General features: G+C 41.3%; 1 protein-coding gene across 1 annotated transcript in view; it reads left to right on the top strand.

Annotated features, from left to right (window-relative positions):
• Positions 1-12,711, top strand: part of cog3 (component of oligomeric golgi complex 3) — a 29,972-nt gene that overhangs the window by 9,470 nt on the left and 7,791 nt on the right. The window contains exons 12-16 of the mRNA XM_084421687.1: positions 222-361; positions 2,726-2,886; positions 2,976-3,081; positions 5,254-5,360; positions 6,149-6,238. Coding sequence (XP_084277813.1) covers positions 222-361; positions 2,726-2,886; positions 2,976-3,081; positions 5,254-5,360; positions 6,149-6,238 — 604 coding nt within the window. The remainder of the gene's footprint in view (positions 1-221; positions 362-2,725; positions 2,887-2,975; positions 3,082-5,253; positions 5,361-6,148; positions 6,239-12,711) is intronic.

Genomic DNA, 12,711 nt, shown 5'->3' with positions numbered 1-12,711 from the left:
TGTATTTAATGTATCATGATGACTCACGAGTATTGAGTACTTACACGAACTTCCCCAGCAAAGTGAGTAAACATAAGTAACACGCCATATTGGCTAGAGATTTGACAGCGTTACACGCCACAGTTGATTATACCCACTTTTGACGGGTGTTAATTTCAAACCCTGTTTATAATCTTATAGATTCTGTTTCATATAAATGCTGTTGTTGTGAACCCACTCAGTGAGCTCCTGGAGAAACTGTGCCTGTCCCTGTATGACGTGTTGAGGCCTCTGATCATACATGTGGTGCATCTGGAGACGCTGTCTGAGCTCTGTGGGATTCTGAAGAACGAGATGCTGGAGGATCACGTGCAAAACAACGGTACAGAAGCTTTGTCTATTTAACATTCATCCTTCCATCGAGTCATTTTGACCCGGTAATTGTTTTGAAAATGTTTTAAAAATTGAGTGTTCATGAGGGGGGCTCTAAGACCCCAGGACTTTTGTCACACTTGAACCACAAATACACAAAATAAAATGTAATGGATTCGAGGAGTTTTGTGGTTGAAATTTTAAAAAGTAACAAATTCTTCCCTCGATTGATTCCCGTAGGAATGAATGGAATGTGAGGAATGCTTCAGTACACATAAAACTAACCCTAATCCCAAACTAAAAATGCTCAAAATTCAAACTAAAAATGCTAAAACTTTACCAAAAATCGGAATGTAAACTGAAGAGAAACTGACTTTAGGACCCAGAGGAACAGCTCATTTGCTCCACACAGAGATATAAGGCCATCTAGAGTCATGAAATATCATGTTATATTAGTTTATTTCCACAAGAGGTCAAATACACCCAATGTAAGACATTTAGAGCTGAATTAAAAGGGTTATGCATGAAATTGAGTTATTTTGAATTTAAGTTAAAAGAATGTGAGGAATGTGCTTAAATTACTATTTATTTATTTATTATTTATTGATTAAATCTAGTAATTTAAAGGTGAATAAAATAAAAAATGACAAATCTCAAATTATTATATATATTTTTTTTAAATAGTATCAAAATGAATAAAATAAGCTTTCTGGACAAAAAAAAAAGAAGTATAACTTAAGGGCTTCCCGCGAGGGAAGGATGAGAAGGATCCTGATACTCAACACACAATACCAGGGGTGGAAATTAACTATTAACCTACTTTACTGACAATTTCCCCTAAAAGTGCCCCTATTGTGGGATATTCCCTTTCATATAGAGTGTAACAGAGCTGTCTGTGAATGTAAAATATCTGAAAGATCAAAGTGCGGATGAATGGAGTTTTTGCTGCGTCTCTTATACTACGCCCTAAAAGTATGTACTAGATACTTTTGAGTGTGTAGCAGAAGAATAGACAAGCTTTGGGACAAACTATCACGTCATACAATTGCGTCATTAATGGTTGCTCTCTGTCACTTAGTGTCACTGTAAACTGACCTGTCAATCATCTTGTCAAAGATAAATCTGCAGTCGCTGGTCTTTCATGCAGAGACTCTCCTCATATTCATGCATAATGATGCATTTAAAAGTTAATGGCCAAACGGATCTTTATAAAAGTTGCAGATGAAATAGAACACGGAGAACCTTACATAAATATTTTAATCAGCTTAAATGTTCATTATTAATCACTCAAACCCCTTTATCTAAACCTCTCTACTTAACCGTTGGTCGCGCACATCCGCCATGTTTGTAGTTTTCTGAACACTTTTTACTCGTGCCTGTAGTTTTGAACTGGATCCTCCTCCAAAGTGCAATGCGTTGTGGGTAATATTAGCTGTTATAGTGAGCACGGATCCACACTTCGAAAATCCACCGGAAATAGTAGACTTCTGGCATGCTCTTTTCAACATACTATGGCTTGGGACACACTTAATAATCTCACATACTTTTTAGGATGAATAGTGTGGACATTGAGATGCAGTATTTCTCCCAAAAGAAAGAAGTGATTCTGAACTGAAACGAGTCGTCAGTAATTCAGTCTCACTTCCTGCTGAACCTGTATAGGTTTGTGACTAATTAGCATAATGCCAGTCTCTGGTCTTGATTAGCTGAACCTTGATTGGCTGTCGCTTAGCCCCGCCCTCAAACACTGTAGTGTATCTGAGACTGGGAGAGTTTGGCTCGTGTTGTTCATGTGGAGAAGACGCTGTTTTCTGAGATTGATACGGTAAAACCCACGCCATCGTTACTGTTCGTATCACTGAGATCAAGAGCTGAGATTCAGATATGATAATGAGCGTTTGCTTTCTGACCAATCAGAGCAGAGCAGCTCTCAGCGAGGCGGGGCTTAGAGAGCCGGAATCCTTGATCGAAGCGTTTCAGACATGAAACCTTTTGTAAGAGAGACCAAAACAAAATTAGGAACCTTTAAAATCACATAATGGGGTCTCAAAAAATCACAAACTATCATTGTTACAGAGATTTTACATGTTTTGTAAACAGATCTCTGCAACAGAAGTGAATCAATCAAAACTAACTTTATCTGGACAATAACTTTATTCTAGAGCTGCTGTAAAGCCTAAACAATCTCTGTTACTGTAATTTCCTATTATCACTGTAAAGCTGCTTTGAAACAATCTATATTGTTAAAGCGCTGTATAAAGGTGACTTGACTTGACTTGGAAAAATACGGACCCCAAACTTCTGAACGGTAGTGAGCATGTCAAATGAATTGGTTTGTTTGTAAACTGAGCTGTGATTGGTTGGTTTGTCTCAGTGGTCCAGCTGTCAGCGTTTGATGCGCTAGTGAAGCAGATGCTGGAGGACGTGCAGGAGCGATTGGTCTACAGAACACACATCTACATCCAGACCGACATCCTCGGGTACAATCCTGCTCCGGGAGACCTGGCCTATCCCGACAAACTGCAGATGATGGAGGTGAGCCGGAAGATCACTTGAAGAGCATCAGTGTTTTTATCAGTCAGAAGGTTTGATCAGTGAATTCTCATCTGTTGTTTCTGTTGTAGAAAATCGCTCAGAGTCTGAAAGAGGAGCAGATGAAGCTGAGCTCGAGCTCCAACTCGTTCTCTGACGTTCAGCTGGAGGAGGATCACAGAAAGCTCATCGGCTCTGGTGTGTGAGTGTGTGTGTGTGAGAGTGAGAAAGAGTGTGAGAGTGAGTGTGAGAGTGAGTGTGAGAGTGAGTGTGAGAGTGAGTGAGGGTGAGTGTGAGAGGGTGAGGGAGAGGGTGAGTGTGAGAGGGTGAGGGTGAGTGTGAGAGGGTGAGTGTGAGAGGGTGAGTGTGAGAGGGTGAGTGTGAGAGGGTGAGTGTGAGAGGGTGAGTGTGAGAGGGTGAGTGTGAGAGGGTGAGTGTGAGAGGGTGAGTGTGAGAGGGTGAGTGTGAGAGGGTGAGTGTGAGAGGGTGAGTGTGAGAGGGTGAGTGTGAGAGGGTGAGTGTGAGAGAGTGAGTGTGAGAGAGTGAGTGTGAGTGTGAGAGAGTGAATGTGAGAGTGTGAGTGTGAGAGAGTGAGTGTGAGTGTGAGAGTGTGAGTGTGAGAGTGTGAGTGTGAGTGTGAGAGAGTGAGTGTGAGAGAGTGAGTGTGAGAGAGTGAGTGTGAGAGAGTGAGTGTGAGAGAGTGAGTGTGAGAGAGTGAGTGTGAGAGAGTGAGTGTGAGAGAGTGAGTGTGAGAGAGTGAGTGTGAGAGGGTGAGTGTGAGAGGGTGAGTGTGAGAGGGTGAGTGTGAGAGGGTGAGTGTGAGAGAGTGAGTGAGTGTGAGTGTGAGAGAGTGAGTGTGAGAGTGTGAGTGTGAGAGAGTGAGTGTGAGAGGGTGAGTGTGAGAGGGTGAGTGTGAGAGGGTGAGTGTGAGAGGGTGAGTGTGAGAGGGTGAGTGTGAGAGGGTGAGTGTGAGAGGGTGAGTGTGAGAGGGTGAGTGTGAGAGGGTGAGTGTGAGAGAGTGAGTGTGAGAGAGTGAGTGTGAGTGTGAGAGAGTGAGTGTGAGAGTGTGAGTGTGAGAGAGTGAGTGTGAGTGTGAGAGTGTGAGTGTGAGTGTGAGAGAGTGAGTGTGAGAGAGTGAGTGTGAGAGAGTGAGTGTGAGAGAGTGAGTGTGAGAGAGTGAGTGTGAGAGAGTGAGTGTGAGAGAGTGAGTGTGAGAGAGTGAGTGTGAGAGAGTGAGTGTGAGAGAGTGAGTGTGAGAGAGTGAGTGTGAGAGAGTGAGTGTGAGAGAGTGAGTGTGAGAGAGTGAGTGTGAGAGAGTGAGTGTGAGAGAGTGAGTGTGAGAGAGTGAGTGTGAGAGAGTGAGTGTGAGTGTGAGAGAGTGAGTGTGAGTGTGAGAGAGTGAGTGTGAGTGTGAGAGAGTGAGTGTGAGTGTGAGAGAGTGAGTGTGAGTGTGAGAGAGTGAGTGTGAGTGTGAGAGAGTGAGTGTGAGTGTGAGAGAGTGAGTGTGAGAGAGTGAGTGTGAGAGAGTGAGTGTGAGAGAGTGAGTGTGAGAGAGTGAGTGTGAGAGAGTGAGTGTGAGAGAGTGAGTGTGAGAGAGTGAGTGTGAGAGAGTGAGTGTGAGAGAGTGAGTGTGAGTGTGAGAGAGTGAGTGTGAGTGTGAGAGAGTGAGTGTGAGTGTGAGAGAGTGAGTGTGAGTGTGAGAGAGTGAGTGTGAGTGTGAGAGAGTGAGTGTGAGTGTGAGAGAGTGTGTGTGTGTGAGAGTGAGAAAGAGTGTGAGAGGGTGAGTGTGAGAGGGTGAGTGTGAGAGGGTGAGTGTGAGAGGGTGAGTGTGAGAGGGTGAGTGTGAGAGGGTGAGTGTGAGAGGGTGAGTGTGAGAGGGTGAGTGTGAGAGGGTGAGTGTGAGAGGGTGAGTGTGAGAGGGTGAGGGTGAGTGTGAGAGTGAGAGGGTGAGTGTGAGAGGGTGAGGGTGAGAGGGTGAGGGTGAGAGGGTGAGGGTGAGAGGGTGAGTGTGAGAGAGTGAGAGGGTGAGTGTGAGAGAGTGAGTGTGAGTGTGAGAGAGTGAGTGTGAGTATGAGAGAGCGAGTGTGAGAGAGCGAGTGTGAGAGAGCGAGTGTGAGAGAGCGAGTGTGAGAGAGCGAGTGTGAGAGAGCGAGTGTGAGAGAGTGAGTGTGAGAGAGTGAGTGTGAGAGAGTGAGTGTGAGAGAGTGAGTGTGAGAGAGTGAGTGTGAGAGAGTGAGTGTGAGAGAGTGAGTGTGAGAGAGAGAGAGAGAGTGAGTGAGTGTGTGTGTGAGTGAGTGTGTGTGTCAGGACACGTCGTTTCTGGAATCATCAGATTGCCATCTAATCATTAAACTGCTGTTGTTCCCTCAGAACCTCGAGTGCAGAGCTCAGTTTCTCCTGCAGATCTTCATGGCATGTGGTATCCCACGGTTCGACGCACGCTAGTCTGCCTGTCCAAACTCTACCGCTGCATCGACGTGAGCAATTCATATTAATTCTGTCTATGTGTGTCTGTCTGTCTGTTGTTTTATATATCCTTTTGTCTGTCAATCTCAAGCAGTTAAGATAATAATAATATGTGAGTTAAACACCAATGCGACTTTCTGATAAAATATGATAAATTAGTGTGTTAAATGTAGCTTTATGCTGATAAATCACCAAACATAAATGTTTTTCATCTTTTACTCGCTCTCATGTTGCTCTCTAAAGCTTTCTTTTTTGGTACATTATAGTTTTTAAGAGTATTAACAAGAGCAGTTAGGGTATCTTCAGAAAGAAATACTTAAAGGGATAGTTCACCCTAAAATGAAAATTAGCCCATTATTTACTCACCCTGAAGTCATTCTAGGTGTATATGACACTCTTTTTTTAGACAAATACAATCGGAGTTATATTAGAAAATGTCCTGGCTCTTCCAAGCTTTATAATGGCAGTGAATGGCTGTTTCTGTTTTAAAGTCCATAAAAGTGCATCTATCCATCATAAAAGTGCATCTCTGTCATATAGAATGTCATATACACCTAGGATGACTTGAGGGTGAGTAAATCATGGGCTAATTTTCATTTTTGGGTGAGCTATCCCTTTAATAATATGGGGTCAGTAAATAATGTAAGTAATAACATATTTGTCCTGTAGAGGGCAGTGTTTATGGGGTCAGTAATAACATGTTTGTCCTCTAGAGGGCAGTGTTTCAGGGTCAGTAATAACATGTTTGTCCTGTAGAGGGCAGTGTTTCAGGGTCAGTAATAACATGTTTGTCCTGTAGAGGGCAGTGTTTCAGGGTCTGTCACAGGAAGCGCTGTCGGCCTGCATCCAGTCTTTGCTCAAAGCCTCTGATGTCATTCAGAAGAACAAGGTGAGGATCAGGATCTTTCAATCAGTCGTTTGTTCATGAGGAGTTCAAACAAAAGCACAAGGAGATGAATTAATGAATACAGCTTTAGGGATGCACTGTTTTTTTTTTATTTCTTATTCATTTAGCAAAACTGAAAATAATTTTAAAGGGATACTCCACTTTTTTCGGAAATATGCTCATTTTACATCTCCCCCAGAGTTAAACAGTTGAGTTTTACCGTTTTAGAATCCATTCAGCCGAACTCCGGGTCTGACGGTACCACTTTTAGCATAGCTTAGCATAGATCATTGATTCTGATGAGTCCAGTAGCATTTCTTTCAAAATGACCAAAGAGTTTCAATATTTTTCCTATTTAAAACTTGACTCTTCTGTAGTTAAACCGTGTACTAAGATCGACGGAAAATGAAAAGTTGCGATTTTCCAAGCCTATATGGCTAGGAACTACTCTCATTCCAGCGTAATAATCAAGGAACTGTGTGGCCGTACCATGAGTGCAGCAGGCGTAATGATATGACGCAGCGCCTGAAAATAGTCCCCAGCTCGGTAACTTCTTCCAACGTGACCGGGACTAAGTTTGTCTAACCTATTAGACCTATTTTCAGGCGCTTCGTCATATCATTACGCCTGCTGCACCCATGGTACGGCCGCACAGTTCCTTGATTATTACGCTGGAATGAGAGTAGTTCCTAGTCATATAGGCTTAGAAAATCGCAACTTTTCATTTTCCGTCGATCTTAGTACACGGTTTAACTACAGAAGAGTCAAGTTTTAAATAGTAAAAATATTGAAACTCTTTGGTCATTTTGAAAGAAATGCTACTGGACTCATCAGAATCAATGATCTGTGCTAAGCTATGCTAAAAGTGGTACCGTCAGACCCGGAGTTCGGCTGAATGGATTCTAAAACGGTAAAACTCAACTGTTTAACTCTGGGGGAGATGTAAAATGAGCTTATTTCCGAAAAAAGTGGAGTATCCCTTTAAATAAGAATCAACTCAAGTCACCATAGGGCTAGTTTATTAAAAGGCTCCTCTCTATAGTTAAATTGTATTATTTTTTAGTGTGAGAGTGAGTGTGAGAGTGAGTGTGAGAGTGAGTGTGAGAGTGAGTGTGAGAGTGAGTGTGAGAGTGAGTGTGAGAGTGAGTGTGAGTGTGAGAGTGAGTGTGAGTGTGAGTGAGTGTGAGAGTGAGTGTAAGAGAGTGAGAGAGTGTGAGTGAGAGAGTGTGAGTGAGAGTGTGAGAGAGTGAGTGTGAGAGAGTGAGTGAGTGTGAGAGAGTGAGTGAGTGTGAGAGAGTGAGTGTGAGAGAGTGAGTGTGAGAGAGTGAGTGTGAGAGAGTGAGTGTGAGAGTGAGTGAGTGTGAGAGAGTGAGTGAGTGTGAGAGAGTGAGTGTGAGAGAGTGAGTGTGAGAGAGTGAGTGTGAGAGTGAGTGTGAGTGTGAGAGTGAGTGTGAGTGTGAGTGAGTGTGAGAGTGAGTGTAAGAGAGTGAGAGAGTGTGAGTGAGAGAGTGTGAGTGAGAGTGTGAGAGAGTGAGTGTGAGAGAGTGAGTGAGTGTGAGAGAGTGAGTGAGTGTGAGAGAGTGAGTGTGAGAGAGTGAGTGTGAGAGAGTGAGTGTGAGAGAGTGAGTGTGAGAGAGAGAGAGAGAGGTTTAACAAGACTTTATTATTTACATAATAAAAACATTATTCACAACATCATCAAATACTCGTTAATCAAAAAAGATTATAAAATAAATTAAAAATTCAGAACCAACTGGCCCTCATCAATTTCACACAAAACATTATTAAGACACCAAATATCATCAAAACATCCCTCATTTTTTATAAGCTTATAATATACAAACTCTATATTTAACCTGGCAGCTACAAGGTTCTTGAACATTAATTCAGCATCAGTACTAAGAAGATTCAGCCCCTCATTCTTCCTCGTCTTCCAAATTGCTAATTTTGCAGTTCCGATCAAGTAGTTTAACAAACACGCTTTCCTTCTGATTAAGAATCTGTACATCACACCCCCAATAAACACTTCTTCTAAAAAATTCTCATCAAATGCTTGAAACCATCTATCAAGAAGATTAAAAAGACCTTTCAACCTATTACATCTTAAAAACAAATGTTCCAAATTTTCTACCATTCCACAAAACCTACACTGTTCCCCCACTGCTGGATTCAGGTGCGCTACATGTCTGTCCGTAGCTATCGCCCCGTGGATAAGCCTCCACTGCAGATCAGCGGTGCGCTTCTCTATGGGAGGCTTATACAGGGCTCTCCACCTGTCCCTCACGAGGAAGTCCGGCTTCAACAAACCTGGCCACCTGGAGGCTTTCTGTCCTTTAAGAGAGTCCTGGTGAAAAACTTTGACTGTAGAGTAATATATTGCTTTTTTTGATGCATATTCAAAATATTCCAGCTGCGGGGTTTTAAAAGATAGAATTGACCCCACATCTTCATCTTCATTTTCCGTCTTTATAAGATGTGAGATTTTAAATCCTGGGAGTTCCTGCTCATTCGTCAAGTCCATCAGAGTTCCTCTCCCAATGTACTCTCTGTAACTGCTTGGTAAGGCATTGACAATCTCCTCCATCAACTTTTCTGTCAAGCGTGACGATCTTAAGCCAGTCATTTCCTTAAGTTCCTCCAACGACTTCCATCCATCTCTATTCAAGAGGTGTCCCAGCTTGACAATTCCATTTCTCTGTAAGCATGCACTCACACTTACAGAGGACAAAAGTCTTGTTAGAGTCATTGGATTAAAAAACAATGGTTCCTCTAGAACCCAGTTCCCAGGTTCATCAACCTCTTTTTCAACTTTAAAAACAGTTCTCCATGAATGCAACATTGTCCGGTAAAAATGCGAAAGCTCAGACATGTTTATCTTCTCCAGGTTCATTAAAAATAAATGTCTATCCAATCCAAGACCCCCAGTTTTCTGAAGAATTGCCTTTGCAGTCTGAGACCAAACCAAGTCCTTATGGTAGAGAAGTCTCTGTGCTGCTTGGATTCTGAACGCACAGATTCTGCTCCTCACGTCCACTAGACCTTGGCCTCCTTCTTCAACTGGAAGATACAGTGCTGCTGCACGAATCCAGTGCTCTCCACTCCAGAAGAAATTCACAAGAGTCCTTTGTATCCTGCAGATCAGCTCATCAGGAGGCTCCAGCACCACGAGTCTATGCCACAGGATAGAGGCAGCCAGGTTGTTTACCACCAGAACTCTTCCTCGGTACGACAATTGTGGTAATAGACATTTCCATTTAGACAATCGAGCATTCACCTTCTCCAGCATTCCCTCCCAATTCTTTCCTTTAAATGTTGTATTTCCTAAAAAAACACCTAAAAATTTTAACCCTTCTCTTACCCACAGCAATCCACCTGGTAACTTTGGAGGTCCTAACCCTCCCCACTGACCAATAATAAGCCCTTCACTTTTCCCCCAGTTCATTTTTGCTGAAGATGCCCTCTCATATTTACTAATAATTCCAGTTAAAATGTCAACATCATTTTGACTCGTGATAAAGACTGTGATATCGTCCGCATAAACAGATAAAGACACCCTACTACTGCTATTTATACCAGGAAGTAAAATTCCATTCAGATCTCTCCTTATCCTACACAACAAAGGCTCAATAGCGAGACTGTACAATTGTCCAGAAAGTGGGCAACCCTGCCTAATACCCCTTGATACCGGTATGGGTCCACTTAATCCTCCACCAGCTTTAACCATCACAAAAACATTTGAATATAATAACTTAATATAAGAAATAAAATTCTCCCCAAATCCAAATTGTTTTAAAACCTTAAGAAGATACACATGGTCAACCCGATCGAATGCTTTCTCTTGGTCCAAACAAAGAATACCCAGGTTTAAATGATTAAATTGGTTAACATCAATTACATCCCTCAATAAAAAGAGATTATCCATAATTGACCTTTTGGGAATGCAATACGTCTGGTCATTTTGAACCAATAACTCTAGATAACACTTTAACCTATTTGCTAAACACTTTGACAGTATTTTATAGTCCAAACATAATAGAGAAACTGGTCTCCAATTCTTTAGAAGACCTAGATTTCCTTTTTTTGGAAGCAAAGACAGTACAGCTCTTCGGCAGCTTATAGGAAGTGTTCCACTTTTGATGCTTTGAATGAGTACTTCATACAGATCTTGTCCTAATATATTCCAAAAAGCTTGGTAAAACTCAACTGGCAGTCCATCAATTCCCGGAGAACGTCCTCTTGATAACTGTTTCATTGCTTCTGTAATCTCCTGAAAAGTTATTTGACTGTCTAGTGATGTTCTCCCCTCATCTTCCACCTGAGGTAAATCACTCAGCAAATCAGAAGCACTCTCAACTTCACAGTTCTCAGCTTCATACAAGTTTTTGTAGAAATTAACCGCCAGCTTCTTTATTTCCACCGGGTCTGACGTTATAGTCCCATCAGGCCGTTGAAGGTGATACATTTGTTTTTGTTGGGAGCTTTTCTTTTCAAGGTTGAAAAAGAATGATGTAGGAGCGTCCATGTCTTTAATAGAACAGATTCTCGCCCTTACAATTGCTCCTTTCACTTGCTCCTGTAGTAACGAGCCAAGTTCTTTCTTTTTCTTATTCAACAGCTCACTCTGCCCAGTTTCATTATTATTAAAAATAGTACTTTCCATTCTTTGAATGTCTTTCTCCAAGCTTTTTACTGCAAACTTCACCCTTGATGTATTATGTGAACTGTAATTTTGACAAAATATTCTTACATTTACTTTGCCAACATCCCACCACTGACACATGTTTTCAAAAGACTCTTTCTGCATTTTCCATTTATTCCAGAATAATTCAAAACTATCACAAAATAAAGCATCTTGTAATAATTTAACATTAAAATGCCAAAAATAGTTTGGCTTTGTAATTGCCTTCATGTTTAAATCAAATAAAACCAAATGGTGATCTGAAAACCCAACAGGTACAATAACAGCATTCATCACCTTATTATTCCATGTTTTATCAATATAAAATCTGTCTAGCCTTGCCCCACTAACCCTATTCTCAGATGCTTTAACCCATGTATATTGCCTAATTCCTATGTTTCTTTTCCTCCAAATATCAATCAAATTAAGCTCTTTTATAATTTTTGATAATACCACACTTGACTCATTATGAGGTTCCTCCCCATTCCTATCAATTATAAAATCCACAGTACAATTCCAGTCACCTCCAATGATAACACACACCTGATCTCCAATTTTTTGAACAGCATTTTTTAGTTTCATAAAAACCTCCACCCGCTCAGGCCCAATATTTGGTGCATAAACATTTATAAGCACAAACACAGTTCCCTTATATTCTATATGCATTAATAATACTCTTCCCTTTACAACTTCTTCTACAACTAAAATATTTACACTTATATTTTTTGAGAATAATATGGCTACACCAGAACTCAAATTTGTCCCATGGCTTAGCACACATTTTCCTTCCCACCATCTATCCCATTCCGACTCATTTTCTGTATTAGAATGTGTCTCTTGCAAAAAAACAATATCCACCTTCTTAATTCTACATAATTCTGACACCATTGCCAACTTATTTCCATCCCTACCCCCATTTATATTTAAGGAGCCTGCTCTCAAAAACTCCATAAAAAGGGGAAAGTATAAAAAGGACAGAAATAGAGTGAAAAGACAAAGAATAGCCGACACCCTGTGTGTTTTAATCATTTTGTGAAGCATTTGCCTTACTCTTTCTTAACTTCGTTAAAATCTTCCTTAACCGAAATCTTTTCTGCTTGCTAAGAACCTCATGACTAACGTTTCTTTGTAATAAAGTCACAGACACTATAAATTTCCCTATATCTGGGAAGAAATCCTTGACTTCCACAGTCTTTCCAAAAGTTGCATCTAGAAAATCATTTATTTCTTGCAGTGTATATGTGTCCTCCATGATTTGTGAACCAATATCTGAAATTTCAGAGAAATTATCATCATCTCCCATTTCAGAATCAGTACACATTTCAACACTGTTAAACACTTCAGGATCATCAGTTTGAACCATTTCAACATTTATTTTTCCTTTGGTGACATCATCAGTCATCACACTACTTTCCCCCATTTTAGATGCATCGTTTTGTCCAGTAGAAATCTCGTTTTCATCAACATCATCTCTCTGATCATTACTGTCAATAAAATCAGCATTAACAACGTTCCTTTCCTCTGTAATCTGAGCTGGTACTCTCTCATCATTTGATTCACCAGTGTTAATCTGGACATCTTCATTTTGTTCCTGAACATCCTCAGCAACAGCACTAGGCCTATGTTCAGCTACCTCTTCCTGCCTATCCTGGGCCTTATGTGGGCACGCCATCCGGTTATGCCCAATATCGCCACACTCAAAGCACTTCATGCTACCAGTATTAGCGTACACCACATACGATTTTCCCTCGTGGCCAACTCTAAACGACACATCCAGCTCTGGCTGATTCAAAAACAT

The sequence above is a fragment of the Rutilus rutilus genome (assembly GCF_951802725.1).
Source record: "Rutilus rutilus genome assembly, chromosome: 10".
Classification (NCBI taxonomy): Eukaryota; Metazoa; Chordata; class Actinopteri; order Cypriniformes; family Leuciscidae; genus Rutilus; species Rutilus rutilus.
The sequence above is the reverse complement of the archived record's forward strand: the minus strand, read 5'-3'. Positions and strand labels throughout refer to the sequence as shown.